The sequence below is a fragment of the Hyperoodon ampullatus genome (genome assembly GCF_949752795.1).
Source record: "Hyperoodon ampullatus genome assembly, chromosome: 15".
Classification (NCBI taxonomy): Eukaryota; Metazoa; Chordata; class Mammalia; order Artiodactyla; family Ziphiidae; genus Hyperoodon; species Hyperoodon ampullatus.
The window spans coordinates 12561730-12581897 of NC_136928.1; the positions used below are offsets into that span (position 1 = coordinate 12561730).

At 46.9% G+C, this 20168-nt stretch overlaps 1 protein-coding gene across 2 annotated transcripts in view; it reads right to left on the bottom strand.

Annotated features, from left to right (window-relative positions):
- Window positions 1-5146: 5146 nt before the first annotated feature.
- The window catches only part of FBLN7 (fibulin 7), a gene marked incomplete at its 5' end in the record, with an annotated part of 42532 nt that continues 27510 nt past the window's right edge, over window positions 5147-20168 (bottom strand). The window contains 5 exons of one of the 2 annotated variants that reach the window (XM_079720400.1): window positions 5147-5551; window positions 6994-7132; window positions 7857-7994; window positions 9007-9144; window positions 11858-11983. In XM_079720400.1, coding sequence (XP_079576526.1) covers window positions 5179-5551; window positions 6994-7132; window positions 7857-7994; window positions 9007-9144; window positions 11858-11983 — 914 coding nt within the window. In that variant the 3' untranslated portion in view covers window positions 5147-5178. The remainder of the gene's footprint in view (window positions 5552-6993; window positions 7133-7856; window positions 7995-9006; window positions 9145-11857; window positions 11984-20168) is intronic. The other variant, XM_079720401.1, reaches the window with a different exon arrangement.

The window sequence follows — 20168 nt, forward strand, 5'->3', positions numbered from 1 at the left end:
CAAAAATGCAAAAAAGACAAGTGCATATTGTTGCAGTATTTTAATAGCAAAGGACTGGAAACAACCCAAATGTCAGTCAAGGGTGACTGGTTGAATAAACAATGGTATGTCCTCATAATGGAGCATTTTATAGGAGAACATTCCATCTGGTTCTATGGGATAATATTCAATATATTGTTAAGGAAAACAAGCAAGATCAAGGAAAGTGTGAAATGAATTAGTATGCTATCATTTATCATGTGTTTATATGTTTTTAAGTGGAAGGGTAAAATGGAAAAAACGGGATTATCTATGGTAGAAGGAGGACGTAGGGTGGAGGGGACTGGGTTAGTATATAGACTTCTCGGATTACAGCTCATTTTGTGACTTTGGAACCATGTAAATAGTTTACACAATTACTTTTAAAAATTAAAACAATCTCTAAAAATTTAAGCAAAACAAAGCGGATAACCATAACCCTGATTCAAGCTTGGGGCATAACCACAGAGAGAGGAACTATTCCAAGTTATTTGATTGTCCATCCCTAATAGCAGAAACCCTAAGGACAAAAAGAACTGAGAAAGAAAAATCTTAACTGTTTTCAGTAATTTTTTGATGATGATTTTGTTATCATTGCATTGTTAGTCTGAGGATTTAAAACAATGTATAATTATTTTGGTGATTTTGAGAAGGAGGTCTTCAGAATGAGAGAAAGAAGAGCAGATGTAAGATCAATGAGGTTACATGAAAAACCCTGTACTCCTGAGCTGGATTGGAAGTATCAGTATAAACTCATGTAGTGTTTCTTCTTAAATACTTATTTCCTAGCTCTTTCCACTAAAACCAAGAAACAATGACCAAACCACTACCAATGAGCCCTCCTTACACTCAGATTTTGATCTCTAATGACCATTCCCCACTGAAAGGGACCAGGGATCCCTGGGCAAAAAAATCGATAACTTCAGGGCTGGAGCATAAAATATACAAGATGAGCTTGAAACATCTTGTCATACAAGATAACTACAAAACTCTTTAAAGACTACTAGGGTCATGTCAAAAAGAATCAGCCAACTTGAAGCAGTTCACAAGAGCCAAAGAGGACAATTTGAGTGACAGGTAAGATAATAACTGCAATGGATTGAAACATACATATCAAATATGTTTAAACCATGAGTTCATAATGTATCCAATAAGAAAACAACTCTCCCTGGACAGCTTGGAAAGATGCCAGGGAACCACCCTGGAAACTGACAAAGGGGAAAAAGTCAAAAATTTACCCAGTCTTTCCTGTACAAACCAAACCTCAGGGTAACCAAATAACTGATGAAAGGAAGTTTCTCCTTATAAGGTATGCCAGCTAATAAACAAAGAAACAGTAGCACTAGAATATTACTTGCAACCCCTAAAGAAGTAGTGGATCTATGGAATAATCATCAGTAGTTGCTAACATCAGAAAAGAGAGGCAACTAGAGATGATACGGCTCCCCCTGGAAGAACCTATCACCACCAATAAAGTAGTCTTGCGAAAATAAACCTAACTGGAGTCTGCTTGAATTTCTAAATATAACTACTGATATATAAGAAATAAATAGGACAGAGGACCATGTTAAAAGATACTACAGACAATGTAAAGCAATTATACTCCAATAAAGATGTTAAAAAAAAAAAAGACACTACAGAGACAGACTCAGGAAAACCCAGACTGTGAGAAATTCTGTAGGACAAAGGACCTTCTAACAAGGACAAAGGAGGCTTCTTCCAACAAGCCTCCAGGTTATCTCAATATATGCCAAAGCGTGAGAACCACTGCTACAGATTAGAGATTGAAGAAGTGAATCAACAAATTACAGAGCATGGACCTAATTCAAACAAAAAAATCACGAGCCACTCAGAAACTTGAACAATGACTAAATATTTGAAGGTATTAAGGAATTGCTGATTTTTTAGGTGTGATTAATATTGAGGTTATGCTTTTTTAAAGTTCTTATGGTTTAGGGCTTCCCTGGTGGCGCAGTGGTTGAGAGTCCGCCTGCCGATGCAGGGGACACGGGTTCGTGCCCCGGTCTGGGAAGATCCCACGTGCCGCGGAGCGGCTGGGCCCGTGAGCCATGGCCACTGAGCCTGTGCTCCGGAGCCTGTGCTCCGCAAGGGGAGAGGCCACAACAGTGAGAGGCCCGCCTACCGCAAAAAAAAAAAAAAAAAAAAAAAAAGGAAACAACCCAAATGTCAGTCAAGGGTGACTGGTTGAATAAACAATGGTATGTCCTCATAATGGAGCATTTTATAGGAGAACATTCCATCTGGTTCTATGGGATAATATTCAATATATTGTTAAGGAAAACAAGCAAGATCAAGGAAAGTGTGAAATGAATTAGTATGCTATCATTTATCATGTGTTTATATGTTTTTAAGTGGAAGGGTAAAATGGAAAAAACGGGATTATCTATGGTAGAAGGAGGACGTAGGGTGGAGGGGACTGGGTTAGTATATAGACTTCTCGGATTACAGCTCATTTTGTGACTTTGGAACCATGTAAATAGTTTACACAATTACTTTTAAAAATTAAAACAATCTCTAAAAATTTAAGCAAAACAAAGCGGATAACCATAACCCTGATTCAAGCTTGGGGCATAACCACAGAGAGAGGAACTATTCCAAGTTATTTGATTGTCCATCCCTAATAGCAGAAACCCTAAGGACAAAAAGAACTGAGAAAGAAAAATCTTAACTGTTTTCAGTAATTTTTTGATGATGATTTTGTTATCATTGCATTGTTAGTCTGAGGATTTAAAACAATGTATAATTATTTTGGTGATTTTGAGAAGGAGGTCTTCAGAATGAGAGAAAGAAGAGCAGATGTAAGATCAATGAGGTTACATGAAAAACCCTGTACTCCTGAGCTGGATTGGAAGTATCAGTATAAACTCATGTAGTGTTTCTTCTTAAATACTTATTTCCTAGCTCTTTCCACTAAAACCAAGAAACAATGACCAAACCACTACCAATGAGCCCTCCTTACACTCAGATTTTGATCTCTAATGACCATTCCCCACTGAAAGGGACCAGGGATCCCTGGGCAAAAAAATCGATAACTTCAGGGCTGGAGCATAAAATATACAAGATGAGCTTGAAACATCTTGTCATACAAGATAACTACAAAACTCTTTAAAGACTACTAGGGTCATGTCAAAAAGAATCAGCCAACTTGAAGCAGTTCACAAGAGCCAAAGAGGACAATTTGAGTGACAGGTAAGATAATAACTGCAATGGATTGAAACATACATATCAAATATGTTTAAACCATGAGTTCATAATGTATCCAATAAGAAAACAACTCTCCCTGGACAGCTTGGAAAGATGCCAGGGAACCACCCTGGAAACTGACAAAGGGGAAAAAGTCAAAAATTTACCCAGTCTTTCCTGTACAAACCAAACCTCAGGGTAACCAAATAACTGATGAAAGGAAGTTTCTCCTTATAAGGTATGCCAGCTAATAAACAAAGAAACAGTAGCACTAGAATATTACTTGCAACCCCTAAAGAAGTAGTGGATCTATGGAATAATCATCAGTAGTTGCTAACATCAGAAAAGAGAGGCAACTAGAGATGATACGGCTCCCCCTGGAAGAACCTATCACCACCAATAAAGTAGTCTTGCGAAAATAAACCTAACTGGAGTCTGCTTGAATTTCTAAATATAACTACTGATATATAAGAAATAAATAGGACAGAGGACCATGTTAAAAGATACTACAGACAATGTAAAGCAATTATACTCCAATAAAGATGTTAAAAAAAAAAAAGACACTACAGAGACAGACTCAGGAAAACCCAGACTGTGAGAAATTCTGTAGGACAAAGGACCTTCTAACAAGGACAAAGGAGGCTTCTTCCAACAAGCCTCCAGGTTATCTCAATATATGCCAAAGCGTGAGAACCACTGCTACAGATTAGAGATTGAAGAAGTGAATCAACAAATTACAGAGCATGGACCTAATTCAAACAAAAAAATCACGAGCCACTCAGAAACTTGAACAATGACTAAATATTTGAAGGTATTAAGGAATTGCTGATTTTTTAGGTGTGATTAATATTGAGGTTATGCTTTTTTAAAGTTCTTATGGTTTAGAGATAATGCTGAAATATTTACAGATGAAATGATGTGAGGTCCAGGATCTGCTTCAAAATCATCGTGGGGTGGGGTGAGAGCAGAGATGAAGCCAGATTGGCCGTGAGTTGATTGTTGAAGCTGGTGATTTGGACATGGGGTTCATTCTATTGTCTGTACTTTGGTATATGTTTGCAGTGGTACCTTACAAAAAGTTTTAGAAGCCCCTTGCCAAATAACATGAAACTGTATTACTTGGAAAGGGCTGTGTTTTCTTATTCATTTATCCCAGTGGGTCCAGCCTAGACAGGAAGAGGACCAGGTACCCTCTCCTAGGAGGAACTGGGCTAGCTCACATTCGGGGACAGGCAGGGTGGGCAGGGATGAGCCACAGGCTTTATTTCTTCAGTTATAATAGCAGGTTACGTTTTGAGATAGGAGTTCTCGAAAGGGAACTAATTCAGGCAAAATCTACACGTGAACACTGGTTCCTTGATCTGGATGAATCTGCACCGGGGTCCAGGCCCTGCCACGGCCCTCTGATGAGAAGGCTGGCAGGCGTGTCACAGAGGGGAATGCAGACAAGAACGTGCTGGGTCGTGGAAGGGAACCCTGCCCCCCCCATCCCATGCCACATGCACAGGGGCATGATTTGACCCTCAGCATGACCAGAAAGAACTACTTCATAACAAGGCTTGACTATAACAATACAGGAGGCTGGACAATCATCTCAGACACATGCCATAAGCTCTTCCCTCCCTAGCTAGTTCAAGCTCACAGTGCCACTCAACACAGCATTTTGAAAAGCTGCCCACCCTCTGTTAAAAAAAAAAAAAATTTGCAAAAGTGCATAATCTAAGGGGAGGGCCTTAAAGCAGAAAAACGTGTGATGGCAGTAGTTTGGGTTTTGGGGCTGCGCTTTGGTGCCACTTCCTGGGACAGAGTGCAGCGCTGCCCTAGGAACGTGGGGGACAGGCAGATGGGCGGTGGGCAGGGTGGGGAGAGATGTCTGCTGCAGTCAACGCCTGCAGCTGAGTCTTTGAGGAAGAGAAATGAGCCCAGATTGCTGCACACCGTGACCCCATGGCACCCTCAGAAGTCATAAGGGGACACAAAGATGGTGACCTTGGACACGTGGTTGGCCTGGAAGGAGCGGTCCAGGTATTCGGACATGTCAACATCCACCTCCAGTGTCTGAGGGCCCTCCAGGGTCTGGACCAGGATCAGCTCCCCTGTCTGGCGGTCTGAGCGCTGCATTACAAAGTGGCCACGGCTGTTCCCACCCACGATCCCAAATCGCAGGCTGTTGGGTCCAGGCCGGCCGGGGGCCGAGGCCGTGGCCATGCGGAAGAGCGTGATGGGCGTCTTCAGGTTGGAGGGCAGAGAGAGGTAATGGAAGGAGATGGTCTTGGGCATGTGGCGGCAGGGCCTGCTGTCCATGGGGCAGGGGTTCCGTTCACACTGGCTGGAGCAGAGAGGCAAAACGTAGGGAGCCGTCAGCCTTGGGGGAAGTCAGGAGGGGCTGCTCTGACCGGGCTTGTCTGCCCACCCGCCCTCCAGCAGAGGCCACCAGAGTGACCCTTCCAGCCACGGGTCCCTCGCCACGGGCGCTTCAGAGCCACAGGCCAGTGAGTGTGACTGGCGTCAGGCCTGGCCATGACTCACCTGTATATGTATGTCCGGGTGTGCATGCATGTTTATATATGCTATTACTACTGTTTTTACAGAAAAATAAAGCCGGGGAAGATTAAATAACAACGGTGCTGGCATTCAAACCAGGTGCCCCTTCTACACGTGCTGAGACCCCAGCAGTTAGCTGGCAACATCCTGGAATGTGGTTCTCCACATGTGGTGGGCTTTCTAAACACCCAGTGTCTGTTCTTTTTTTGGGGGGAGGAGGCGCGCCCCATGGCTTTTGGGATCTTAGCTCCCTGACCAGGGATCAAACCCAGGTCACGGTAGTGAAAGCGCCAAGTCCTAACCACTGGAGCACCAGGGAGTTCCCCCAGTGTTCACTCTTAAAGCAGGACACCCTGTCTTCCTCAGGCATGTGGAGCCAGGGTGGTGTGGAAGTGCTTTGATAGTTTTCTGCCTTGTCCAACGCAAGAGACAGATGCAATTTAGCGATTCTGGTGACTCAGATCGTCACCGTTAAGGAGGTCAAATAGCACTTCCGGATGTTAATCGGGGATGTCCCCAAAGGCTGTGACATACAGGTCTCTCCGTCCCTTCACTACGTGACACCAGAGGAAGATCTTCACTCTCAGTGAATAACTGCCACTCTTCAGCGCCACCGACTTTCTTGCTGCTTCTAATCTGCTTTAGCCTTAAAAGCAATTCAGGCAGCTAAACGAGTGAGGTCAATGCATTCTAAAGACAATCTAAGGCTCCTGTGATCTCTTTCTCAGAAGAAAACATGTGTACTTTGTGATAGCTGCAGTTATTCTCCTTAAAAGCCTGTCTCCCACCTTTTGGGGGAAAAAAAAAGTCTGTTAGGTGCTGAGGTTACTAGAAATTGAACTTCCTAGTAGCAGTGGAAAAGCAGAGTAATATAATGCAAAGTGTACAGTTACCATGTGAACAAAGGAAATGATCCTATCCTGAACCTGTGTAACATACACCTGCCTCCTGGCCGCCTCACCATGGCCCTCTTCCCTCCAGTGGCCACCCTGTCAGCAGGGGAGCGCTCAGAACATCATTCTTAAGTGCACAGGGCAGCAGTGCATTCAGTGCAACCTCTAAAGGGAGATGGGAGCTCTGAGAAGCCAGACTCCCAGCTCCGTGCCTTTCATCAGACAGAACTGTACCTTCTCCCAAGAACGCCGAAGGAAGAATGCAGCCCAGCCCCCAGGAGGCCTGGGTGAGGGATGTACGTGCTCAGCCATGGGTGGCCCTGGCTATACTCACAACGGAGAGGTCTTCACGTAGCTCACGTTGCCGCTGCCCTCGGGGCACTCGGGGCTGACGCACTGGAAGCCTCCACCCGTGTTGATGCACACGGTACCCCGGGGGCACACGTGCTGCGAGCTCACACACTCATCGACATCTGAAATACCGGACACTCAATGAGGGTGAAGATCCCCCGACACCCCCTCCATCACTGACGGGACTACATGAATGGCCCGACAGGCACCGGAATGAGCTGCTCCACATGCAGTGAACTTTCCAAATACCCAGTACTGATTCTTCAAACTGGAAGCCCGGTCGCCCTTAACCATTTGAAATCCAGACCTGGTGGAAGTGCTGGGGAACTCCCCTCCCTGGATCCCATCCTCCTCCCCCGGCCATGACAGGTTACAGAGGTGCTGGAGGGCACGGACGAGTGCTACTGGTCACAACACTTCTCCCAGACCTGCCCCCTCCTCAGCCAGAGGGCCCAGGACTCTGCCCTCCGTGGCTCACGTCATGCCCTTTATATGTTCTCTGCTCCCTTCACACGTGAGTTCCCGGGCTGGAGGCTGGGTTTCTTCCCGACCTCCGCATAATCCTACGTGGGCCTTCGTGAATACTTGTGGGATGGAAGGATGGATGGATGGATGGATGGATGGATGGATGATGGGTGATGGCTGTCTGGATGCTTTCTCCCTCTAGCCCCAGGTGACCCACTCCTCTGAGCCCCGCAGTGGAGCCCCACTAGGACGTCACTGGGGAGCTGCCTGTTCTCTCAGGTTCCATGTCAGCCCATGGAGGAGCCCTGTGCCCTCTCCTCCTCCCCCAGTAGTTGAGAGCCATAGTCTGGGACCACCTGCCTCTGCCGCGGCCTCACTCACCCTCACAGCTCTTGCCATCGGCCAGGGTCCGGTATCCGCTGGGGCAGGCACAGCGGTAGGAGCCGGGGGTGTTCACGCAGGCGTGCATGCAGAGCCGGGAGCGCCCCTCCTGTCCGTAGAGCTCGCATTCATTCACATCTGGGGACAGAAATGCCCAGTATGACTCCAGGAGCCACCAGGCGGGCGGCCACTAACCGTGACCCAGGATGGCTGCTGGGTCACCATCTCTGGCAGCTGTGGCTAACTGGCTGGGTCGGGTGTGGCCACCAAGCCCTATCCCCGGCAGAGCATGCAGGAGCGCTCCCCTTTGTCCCAAGCCAAGGACCCCGAGGGCTGAAGGGAGGAGTGGGGGGGCTGATGTGGTCGACCTGAGGCCAGCTCCTCTAAGGCTGATGACTACGTGGGGAGACCCTGCAGAGGCTGTCAAGTCAGGCCCAGCAGCCCAGGGAGGAAGGCGTGGGGCTGCAGACCCAGACTCCCACCCTGGTTCCCAGCCCCACCTTAACCCTCCTCATCTTTAGGAGTGGTGTAGGAGGGTTTCTGCTGCTGTAAAATGAGGCTGTTGGCACCAAACGGCCAATTCTTAGGTTTGAGCCAATGGTTTGAGTTGTTTTCAAAAGGAACTTTAATAATCGGGAGAGGTTTGCAAAAGTGGCCCAGTCAGTAAAGCTACGCCGAGAGGGGGCCAGAGAATGAGCCCAGTCCCCTGCACAACTCCGGGGGGGCGGAGTGCGGGGAGCGAGGGGCTGTCTACGTCACAGCGACTCTAGCTCCTGCCTGCCACCTGCCCTGCGATCCCAGCCAAGAGGGAGCGGATAAGGGGCCTGAAGGCTCTCCTAGATGGGTGTGCGTGTCCGGGGGGAGACCGGGGACCCCTGGCTGCTTTCTCTACAGTCTGGCTTTCTTAGGACCGCTCCTGATGTCTCCGCACTGGCTGTGTCCTAGCAACCATCTGCGCCACACTTACCTAAGCCGCAAGGCGGGCGGGCCTTTCTGAGACCACGCCCGGGAAGCCGCCCGGCCGCGCGCGCTCCGCCCCTAGGCCGGGGCGGGGAGCGCCCGGTGGGGGGTGCTGCAGGTTGGAGACCCTCTCCTCACAACCCCAGCGTCCCCACCTCCGCCTCCCTCCCCCGGCCGAGCCCGCGCCTACCCTGGCAGACGCTGTCTTCGGCGGCGCCGCTCAGGTGGAATCCGGCCTCGCAGCTGCAGTGCTGCGTCCGCTCCACCTGCGCGCATCGCGGCGCGCGGCTGAAGGCGAGGTCCCCCGCCTCGCTGCCCTCGAGGGCGACTGCGGGGAGAAGACACCCTTAGGGCCGGGCCCGGCGCACCTGGGCCTGACCCTGGAGGAGCCCCGAGATCGGGGCGTGGCCCCTTCTCAGAGCTTACTCTGTTGTAGGGAGAGGAAAGGCACGGAATTAACCGCAACCCAGCCGTCGGTCCAGGGCCCACCGGAAGGGGCGAAGGACAGGGGACGCACCCGAATAGAACGACGCACGAAAAGCAGGCCACGCAACTGCACCCTGAGGACCACAGCGACGTTAAATCCGCGTTTCACTTACAAAGGCTTAAAACACCAAAATTCTAGCCGTGATCACTGTAGTTTAAATAAAACTATGCAGCTTATCGAAATAATGCCATTTGCAGCCACATGGATGGACCTCGAGATTGTCATACTGAGTGAAGTAAGTCAGACACCGAGAGACAAATATCATATGGTATCGCTTATATGTGGAATCTAAACAAGGGTGCAAATGAACTTATTTACAAAACAGAAATAGAGTGACAGATGTAGAAAACAAACTTCTGGTTACCAGGGGTAAGGGGGGAGGGATGAACTGGGAGACTGGGATGGACATACACACACGACTACATATACCACAGATAACTGAGAAGGACCTACTGTAGAGCGCAGGGAACTCTGCACAGTACTCTGTAATGGCCTATATGGGAAAAGAATCTTAAAAAGAGTGGATATATGTATCCGTATAACTGATTCAGTTTGCTGTACAGCAGAAACTAACACAACATTGTAAATCAACTATACCCCAGTAAAAATTAATTTAAAAAAAAACTATGGAGCTTAAAACACTACTTCTTTTTCAGGGTTCTTTTTTGTATTTTTAAAATACTTTCCTAAAGTGTCTAAGCTTTTTGTTGGTTGTAACTAAGGACATAAATCAATTTTCTTATCAGAAAAAAAAGTGTTAGTTTTTGAAAGTTTTCAAAGGATTGAGAGCTCTCGTATGGTCAGAAGAGACTGCAAAGGAATCGGTGGTAAATGTAATGTGACGCACAAGAGGACTCTTGCTGTATGATTCCACTTACGTGAGGTTCTTAGTGGTCAGATTCATCCAGACAGACAATAGGATGGTTGTTGGGGGAAGGGAGGGGAGGAGTTGCTGTTTCACGGGCACAGAGTTTCAGGTTTGCAAGATGAAAAGAGTTCTGGAGGTGGATGGTGGTGATGGTAGCACCACAGTTGGAATGTACTTAATGCCACTGAACCATCCGTACACTTAAAATGGTTAAAATGGTACATTTTATGTTATGTATATTTTACAATAGAAAAAAAATGGTGAGTGTATTTTTTTAAAAAAAGGAATCGGAGAGGCTCCCCACTGGGAGCTGGAAAGACACAGGGAGAGCTGGTGGGAAGGAAGGCTGCAGGCTGGGGGACCAGGTGAGCAAGAAGCCTTGTTCATGGATCCTGTGAGGACGTGAACTGGCTTCCGATGCTCCTGCTCACTCCTGCCTTCCACTTCCTCGCAGAGGTTCCTGGCATGGGGATAATTTCCATATAAACCGTCCCCTGGGCCTGAGGATCAATTGCCTGAAGGTCCCGACAGCAGAAGCCCTGGCAGTTGGGGCTTAGAACACTCAGTGTCCAGGACCAGCCCAGTTGGGTTGAAAGGGAGCCATTTCTTTTTCCTTCCTGGTTCTAAATAGGGGGAGAAGCAGTGAGGCTGCCAAGAAGGCCCTGTTTCCACATAGGGCAGCCCCAGGGACAGGCGCTCTCAGGGGGCCTCTGGGCTCTTCCTGAGAAAGTGCAGCAGGGTGACTCAGCTGAACGGAATCAAGACACATTAAGCAGCAGATCTCTGGGGACAACATTTAAACCTGACCTTGAGCTGGGTCCAATGCGAGGATATCAAGTATTGACAAAGCTTGTACTCTCTGGACACCAATTCCTACCCCCCCACCAAGATTCCACTCAGAAATCAAGACAGTCAGACAGGACACTTCAGGCTTTTCTGGCAAAGGAATAAGACATCTTTAGGTTTTGACTTTTTTTTTGTTTTACTTCATGGCATGCAGGCTCTTAGTTCCCTGACCAGGGATCGAACCTGTACCCCCTGAAGTGGAAGCATGGAGTCTCAACTGCTGGACCGCCAGGGAAGTCCTGGTTTTGATTTTCTTGTATAAGAAATGTTGGCTGCAGCATAGTGTAGAACCGCCACCCATCCGCCATAGAGTCCTTACCACTGGATTTTCTTGGCACCTGCAAAAACAGCCACAGTGTGACAGCTAGACCTTCAGGCTGGACAAATGTTGAGACTCAAGTGTGGATCATAACCTCATCACCAGTCGAACGTCTAGTTCATCCAGCTCTGAAAATACTTTGGCCTGTGTCAGTAACTACGAATTTTGCAGGATGGGATGAGAGCGTCTGCAGGAGAAGCTGTTTGGCTGACGTGCAGAGGAAAAGTCAACCATGTGAAGGTGGCGGCAAGGGAGCTTCTCAGGCCAAGTTCCCAATCTGGAGGGTTTTCAGGGTGGGGTCAGTCCTTCCACTTGCATTTTCTTCCATAAGAAGGATCAAAACTCTGGTTCCACAAAAGAACTAAACGCCATCCCAAAGAACCACTTCAGGGAACCAGAGGGATCCTTGGATGTAAAACAGAGGACATCCCGCCTGGTCTGCCTTTGGTGACCCATGACCAGGGTCCTACTTCTCTCTCTGCAGCAGACCATCCTCCCCCAGCCCCACAGCCGCTACGTACCAGTCTGGGCCTGATGCTGACAGCGGCTCCCCGTCCTTCCCGGAGGACAAATGCATTTGTACTGGTTGACGCCTTCCACACATGTGCCACCATGCTGACAAGGCTGGCTGGAGCATTCGCTGATATCTAGGAAAATAAATACGTTTCCAATACAGGTATGTGAGTTCTACTTCTAAAATGAACAAACAGAAAACAAAGATGGGGTCACTTTCTTTCCATGGCAGGTGACTCCAGTTTGTCACCTCCCCATTCTGCTCATGCCACGGCCCCTCCCAGCAAGAGCAAGAGCTGGGAGGGGGCCAGTGGGGCTGAGACGTAGCCTACCCTCCATTCAGCAGGCCACGGACCCTGGCACACGCGGCGCCCACCTAGAGCTCTGCCTGTGGGAGCTGGCCCATCACCCAGCTGTGTTCCACCCAGAGGCACCATTTTCTAATTTGCAGCGTAGACGCTGTAGCGGGGCAGAGGCAACTACGTGTGGCCTGTGCCCCCATTGCCTTTGCGTCGAGCCTTACAGCTCCCCAACTCTGCCCCTATCAACCAGCTCCCAGGTAGAACACCTTCTGAACAAGAACTCAATTCAGAGGGTTATAAGAGAGAGGCGTGGCCCATCAGAATGTCCAGAGATGGGGAAAACGAACTCTTTCCCAATTCCCACCCAGACGCCCTCCTGTGCTCATTATTTCCTGTGCGACCAGGGAGGAGTTAATCTTGACCTTGACATTTCTTTAATGTCGGAAAAGGGAAATGTTCTTTGCTCATATACACAATGGTCCTGTGGGAAATACATAGAGAGATATATTAAACACGTTTAAAATTTTAATAGGTTTAGGGACTTCCCTGGCGGTCCAGTGGTTAGGACTCAGCGCTTTCACTGACGGGGGCCCAGGTTCAATCCCTGGTCGGGGAACTAGGATCCTGCAAGCCAAGTGGCGTGGCCAAAAAATATGATAGTAATAAAGTAAAATAAAAATTTAATAGGTTTAATAGGTTTTAATAGATTTTTCTCTGTGTGGTAGATTACAGGTAATTTTTGCTTATTTTTTATACTCTTCCGTTTTTCCCCAATAAATTTTCTAATGAGAAAAAATGATTTTTTAAGACCCTCGGCCCACATCTGCTTGTTGTGAGCTCCTTAAGCCCAGTTTTAATGCACAGAGCACAGGCCGTTTCCACCAGGGAGGAAAGGTTTGTCAGTTCACTGACTTGACCACAGCATCTTGGGAAAGAAAACTGGAAGTACCTTCTTGTTGGCATAAGAGCATCCTTTCCTGCTGTGTCTATCAGGAGGGAGGAAAAGGTGCTTTGCTCCTGATGAGAACAGCAGCCTTCCTGTGGGTGGGTTGGCAGGGACTTTGGCTTCTCCTCAGCCTCCTCGTAATTGGGATGTTATGTAGACGATTACGTGGATTCTATTAATCGTGAAAGGACCCAGACCATCCAAATGCTGCTATCCCTGGAGAAGGAGCCATTCCAATTCCTCAGTAACCTCAGCCTGGGGAGGGGAACCTCAGCGATCGCCCCCTCTATGTTCTGTTTTCAGATGACCGGTTTCCAGGAATGTGTCTGGAACGACACAAATGCCCCAGAGCTTGGAATTCCTGTTTCTGCCCATTGTCCAGCACCATCATTGCTCCCCAGCGAAGTCTGAAAGTGGGCAGATCACTAGGCTGGGAAGTTATGGGCAGAGAGCCAAAGACCGTGCACCCGAGAATCTTTCGGTTTGGCCCCGGGGCGGTGACCAGCGCCATTGTCTGTCCCCTGCTGGGCTTCCAGTGGAAGGCACTGAGTCTAGCTGCACCTGGCTGGTGTGGGTGTGGGTGTGGGTGTGCATAGGGTGGGATGGAATCATTGGCTTGATCGAGAAATGCAGAGGTGCCCCGCTCCCGTCTGGATCTTGTTCCCCAGGATTTTCATTTCTAGACAGGCTCCATTCGACTCTCTTTATTTCTTATCTTGATACAATGTCAGGCATTCCATGGTCTGATGTCCAGTTCTGGTGCCCCATCTGTGACCTGATTGAGGTACAGTTGTCATCACATTCTTATCTGTCCAAGCTGTGGCATTTAGCTAAATGCATGGCGACTTCAGAGCTATAAAGAGGGCACTGGCAGACCTAAATAGACATTTCTCCAAGGAAAGCACACAGATGGCCAACAGGCACAGGAAAAGATGTTCAGCATCGCTAGTAACTAGAGAAATGCAAATCAAAACTACCATGAGGTCCCACCTCACACCGGTCAGAACAGCCATCATTAAAAAGCCTACAGGGGCTTCCCTGGTGGCGCAGTGGTTGAGAGTCCGCCTGCCGATGCAGGGGACGCGGGTTCGTGCCCCGGTCCGGGAAGATCCCACATGCCGCGGAGCGGCTGGGCCCCTGAGCCATGGCTGCTGGCCTGAGCCACAGGCGTCCGGAGCCTGTGCTCCGCAACGAGAGTGGCCACAACAGTGAGAGGCCCGCGTACCGCAAAAAAAAAAAAGCCTACAAATAACAAATGTTTGAGAGGGTGTGGAGAAAAGGGAACCCTCCTACACTTTTGGTGGGAATGTAAATTGGTGCAGCCATTATGGAAAACAGTATGGAGGTTCCTTATGGTAGAGTTATATGATCAGCAATCCCACTCCTGGGCATGTATCTGGAAAAGACGAAAACTCTAATTTGAAAAGATACATGCACCCCAGTGTTCACAGCAGCACTATTTTTTTTAAATTTATTTTTACTTTTTAAATTTTTGGCTGCGTCGGGTCTTTGTTGCTACACGTGGGCTTTCTCTAGTTGTGGTGAGCGAGGACTACTCTTCGTTGCGGTGCGCAGGCTTCTCATTGTGGTGGCTTCTCTTGTTGAGGAGCACGGGCTCTAGGTGCGCGGGCTTCAGTAGTTGTGGTACGCAGGCTCAGTGGTTGTGGCGCACAGGCTCTAGAGCACAGGCTCAGTAGTTGTGGCTCACGGACTTAGTTGCTCTGCGGCACGTGGGATCTTCCCGGAGCAGGGCTCGAACCCGTGTCCCGTGCATTGGCAGGCGGATTCCCAACCACTGCGCCACCAGGGAAGTCCCCATAGCAGCACTATTGACAATAGCCAAGGCATGGAAACAACCTAAATGTCCATCGACGGATGAACTGACAAAGAAGATGTGGTATATAAACAATGGAGTATTACTCAACCATAAAGAATGAAATATTGCCATTTGCAGCAATATGGATGGACCTAGAGATTATCATACTAAGTGAAGTAAGTCAGAGAAAGACAAACATTATAGGATACCATTTATATGTGGAATCTAAAAAAAAAGAATGCACATCAACTCATTTACAAAACAGAAACAGATTCACAGACATAGAAAACAAAATTATGGTTACCAAACGGGAAAGGGACAGGGAAGGGATAAATTAGGAGTTTGGGATTAACATAGACACACTACTATGTATAAAATAGATAAACAACAAGGTCCTTCTGTATAGCACAGGGGAACTATACTCAATATCTTGTAATATCTATAATGGAAAATAATCTGAAAAAGTATATATATATATATATATATATCCGAATCACTTTGCTGCACACCTGAAACTAATACAATATTGTAAATCAACCCTACTTCAATTAAAAAAAAAAAAGAGGGTACTGGCAGAGACTATGGAGAGGCTGGAAAGCCAAAAGCATGGATGATAATTCCATTTTAATCTGTTTACTGAGCACTTACTGTTTCCCTGGAACTAAGCTAAGTGTTTTACATGCATGAGCTGATTTTTCCTCTTTTATTTCTGTTTCCTGTTGTTTTATCATCTTGCTTCAAATTTTCCATTTCTCCAATCACCTCATTTCTAAGGTTTTCTGATTTTTATTTATATTGTCCTTTCATCGTTTTCATCTTTTTAAAATTTCTGTCCACTTGTTTGGAAATGCTAGGTTACAGTTTTCATCTTTTTTTATGGTCATGTCTTTCTGGGATTTCTTCATTGACTGTAGAGGGTTTATTCTCTGTTTTCTTATAATAATTTGTATGGAATTTGGCAAGAGTCCTGTTCTGTTACTCATATTGAGCGGAAATAAGTTTTCCCGCATAGCTTTTCTGACTTCCTGACTCTTAATCTCCCCCTTTAGTTGTTTGTCAGGGTGGCTCATGCCTTCTCTGCTCCGCCCCATCCTCTCTCTTACTTTTACCTGGACCATCCCTTTCATTTTTTTGCGCCGATTTTCCTTGTTGGGCTCAATTTGGATTCTCCTCCTATTCGAGTCTCCTCCACACTGGAGCTTTGAAGTGAGAAGTTTCCAGAGATCCTTGGGGCCAGATTGCTCCAGCCACTGAAACTTCTTGATGCAAAGATAAACCCCACACCTGAGAAAATTGACCCAGAAAGGCCAGTACTGAGCCGGATCCCAATATAATTATTGGATTTTCAAGAAAAATTAAAAAATCCTTTGGGCATCCAGGCACAAAGACTTATGATAGCAACAACAGTATCAGTTAAAACAGGAGACGTGGAAGAACACATTTAAGATACTCAAGAAAATGTGAGACAGGTATTTGATGTCCAATCCAACAGTCGTTGGGTGGTAAAGCTGTACACTTTTTGAAAGTGTAAGAACTTGGGGAATTGCCTCCCTGAGTCCCTCTTCAAGGAACTACTGGAGAGAGGTCAGCATGAGGACAGTGATGCTTACCAAGGCCCAGCATCACAGGAAGAGAGATGACGGATAGCAGGGACTTCCCAGCAGAAGTATGTACCGCCGCTTTGCCCAAACAGTACAAAAATCTCACCAGAATCTGATCAAGCCTCTGGAGTTAGCTACCAGTTTATAAGAAATACAGAGACCAAAAACTTACAAACTTCCAGTCATAAGATAAGTACTAGGCATATAATGTACAACGTGATGACTGTGGTTAACTCTGCTGTGTAGTATATTTGAAAGGGAGTAAACCCTAAGAGTTCTCATCACAAGGGAAAAAAAACCATTTTTTTTTGTATCTGTAGGAGATGATGAATGTTAACTAAACTTCTTGTGGTAATCATTTCACAATATATGGAAGTCAAGTAGTTATGCTGTACACCTTAAACTTACGCAGTGCTGTATGTCATTATATCTCAGTAAAACTGGACACACAGACAAAGAAATGCAGGTCATGTTAAATGACCCCACAGGGATGCAGTGAGCAAGATCAAGGCTGTGGGAAACAACCCATTTTCTTCAACAAATAAACTGCAAAGGAATGGGAGATGGGGAAGAGGAGTTGTCTTCTTCAAGACGACTATGGATTGAAAAGGTGTAGGAGACACATCAACCAACTGCAATGTATGGAACTTATTTGGACCCTGGTTCAAACAAAGTGTTAAAAATAGACAATTGGAGAAACTAGATATTTCAAGATATTAAGGGATTTGCTGTGTTGATAATTACTGGGCTATGAGTAGCTGAGAACCATTAAACTATTCTTTCTACTTTTGAATGTTTGAATTTTTTCATAATGAAAAATGCTTTAAGATTGCTTGTCTTGATGAATGGATAAAGAAGATGTGGTACATATATATATATATATACACACACACACACACACACACACACACACAATGGAATATTACTCAACCATGAAAAAGAATGAAATAATGCCATTTGCAGCTACATGGATGGACCCAGAGATTATCACACTAAGGGAAGTAAGTCAGGCAGAGAAAGACAAATACCACACTGTGGCAGTGGGTGGGGGGGATGGAATGAGAGGTTGGAATTAGCAGCTGCAAACTATTACATATAGAAGGGATAAACAACGTGGTCCTACTGTAGAGCACAGGGAACTATATTCAATATCCTGTAATAAACCATAATGGAAAAGAAAAAAAGCTTGCTTGTCTCAGCATTGGTTATGATTATAGAAGCAACAGAGGAATAGTTAAGTATAGAATAGCCCTTATGAGGAAGTGCTTCATAATCATTAAAAGTTATGTTTAGAAAGAAGAGTTAATGGAGATTAACTTGTGTTAATATCTACACACAGAAGATGTTGAATATGTAAAATTTGCATATATCTGCTTAGATAAAAGTCTGGAAGGAAATTCATAGTTTCTAAATATAATCCCCCATTCATTCATTCACTCACTCAAGCATTCGGTAAATCAGCCAGCCAGTCAGTTTCACAGTAACTAATTATCAAGTGGCTACTATATCAGAGGTCTTTCAATTGATGTTTAAAGGTCTCTGAGGAAGGGCCTCATGATATGAAGGCAAGGGAACTGAAGCTGTGCTCTGTTCTGACTCCAAGATAACCTTCCAGACACCAAATCCAGTGCACGACCCTACTTTTCCGCAGTCTCGCTGTGGTTTGCCTCTGTGGGCTCTTCCTGTCTCCTTTGCCCTCCTTTGTCTGGGTCCTGAGCTACTTCTTCTTCTTTTTTTTTTTTTTAGAGGCAGGATCTGATATGAGTTTATTTATTTGTTTATTTTTGGCTGTGTTGGGTCTTCGTTGCTGCGTGCGGGCTTTCTCTAGTTGTGGCAAGCAGGGGCTACTCTTTGTTGCGGTGTGCGGGCTTTTCATTGTGGTGGCTTCTCTTCTTGCAGAGCACGGGCTCTAGGTGCGCGGCCTTCAGTAGTTGCAGCACGTGGGCTCAGTAGTTGTGGCTTGCGGGCTCTAGAGCACAGGCTCAGTAGTTGTGGCACACGGGCTTAGTTGCTCCGTGGCACGTGGGATCTTCCCGGACCAGGGCTCAAGCCCATGTCCCCTGCATTGGCAGGTGGATTCTTAACCACTGTGCCACCAGGGAAGTCCCTTGAGCTACTTCTTTTCTCTCTCTACCCTCTTCTCTGGGTGCTCTTATCACTGTCCATGGATTTAAACACCATCATTGGGCCTCCCTGGTGGCGCAGTGGTTGAGAGTCCGCCTGCCGATGCAGGGGATACGGGTTCGTGCCCCGGTCTGGGAGGATCCCATATGCCGCGGAGCGGCTGGGCCCGTGAGCCATGGCTGCTGAGCCTGCGCATCCGGAGCCTGTGCTCCGCAACGGGAGAGGCCACAACAGTGAGAGGCCCGCATACCACAAAAAAAAAAAAACAAAAAAAACCAAAAAAAAAAACACCATCATTATGCTAATATTTCCCAACTGCTTCTCTCTGACCCTCCTTTGCCCTTGACACCAGACTTTACATCCAACTGTCCACCTAACTCTATTGGGAAAGGAAGTCTTTGGCCCCCCACTGAGCCTGGCACACTCCCTCAACATGAGATAAAGCATCCCCACGGCCTATGCTGGGTTTACCACCTCATGTGGCCATATCTTTCCCTGCTTCCTGCTCCACCAGTGCTCTTTTGTTCTGTCGATGGCCCTCAGGCACGCCCTCAGCTCCAGTGTTTCAGCTTCCTTGGGGAAGTGGAGGGGCGGGGAGAGGGTCCATCCACTGCATGCAGGTGAGCTGCCCTGTGCAACTGCTGCTGAGAGAGACCCACCCACCCTGGGGGACGGACGCCCACGGCTGGAGCTGATCTTGCTCTGTCTACTCTGTATGAGGACAGCGTTGCTCCAGCCAGGGCCCGACTGCTTTGTGTTTTCCTTGGCGACACCAACACTGAGATGCAGTGGGCAGAAAGTGCTTGGAGCCTCACTGGGACTGGTAACCAGGGCACGGCACTGTGCCCGATGGTCTCCGTGGGTTGAATGTATGGATCTCTACTGGGATGTTGCACAGACATGTTAACGTGACCAAAATGGAATTCTGTCAACAACCCACACACAGGTTGTTTAAAACAAACCTACTAATTTACATTCCCACCAAGAGAAAAAAGAATGAAATAATGGCCAGTTGCAGCCACACGGATGGACCTAGAGATGATCATACAAAGTGAAGTAAGTCAGACAGAGAAAGACAAATGATATCACTTATATGTGGAATCTGAAAAGATAATACAAATCAACTCACAAAACAGAAACAGACTCACAGACATAGAAAACAAAATTATGATTAAAAGGGGATACGGGAAGGAAGGGGTAAATGAGGAGTTTGGGTTTAGCAGATACACATTAGTATATATAAAATAGATAAACAAGAAGGATTTTCTGTGTAACACAGGGAACTATATTCAGTACCTTGCAATAACCTGTAATGGAAAAGAATCTGAAGCCGTACATCTGAAACTAACACAGCATTATAAATCAACTATAGCGAAATAAACACAACAACCCCAAACAAACCTACATGTGTCGCTGGGTCTTCGTTGTCTCATGCACCCTGTCTGGGAGCCTGGGAGCCTTGCCTCCTTTTCCGGCTCACATCCCACGTGGCATAAGTTCCATCAGTTCTGTCTCCAAGTTTACTTTCAG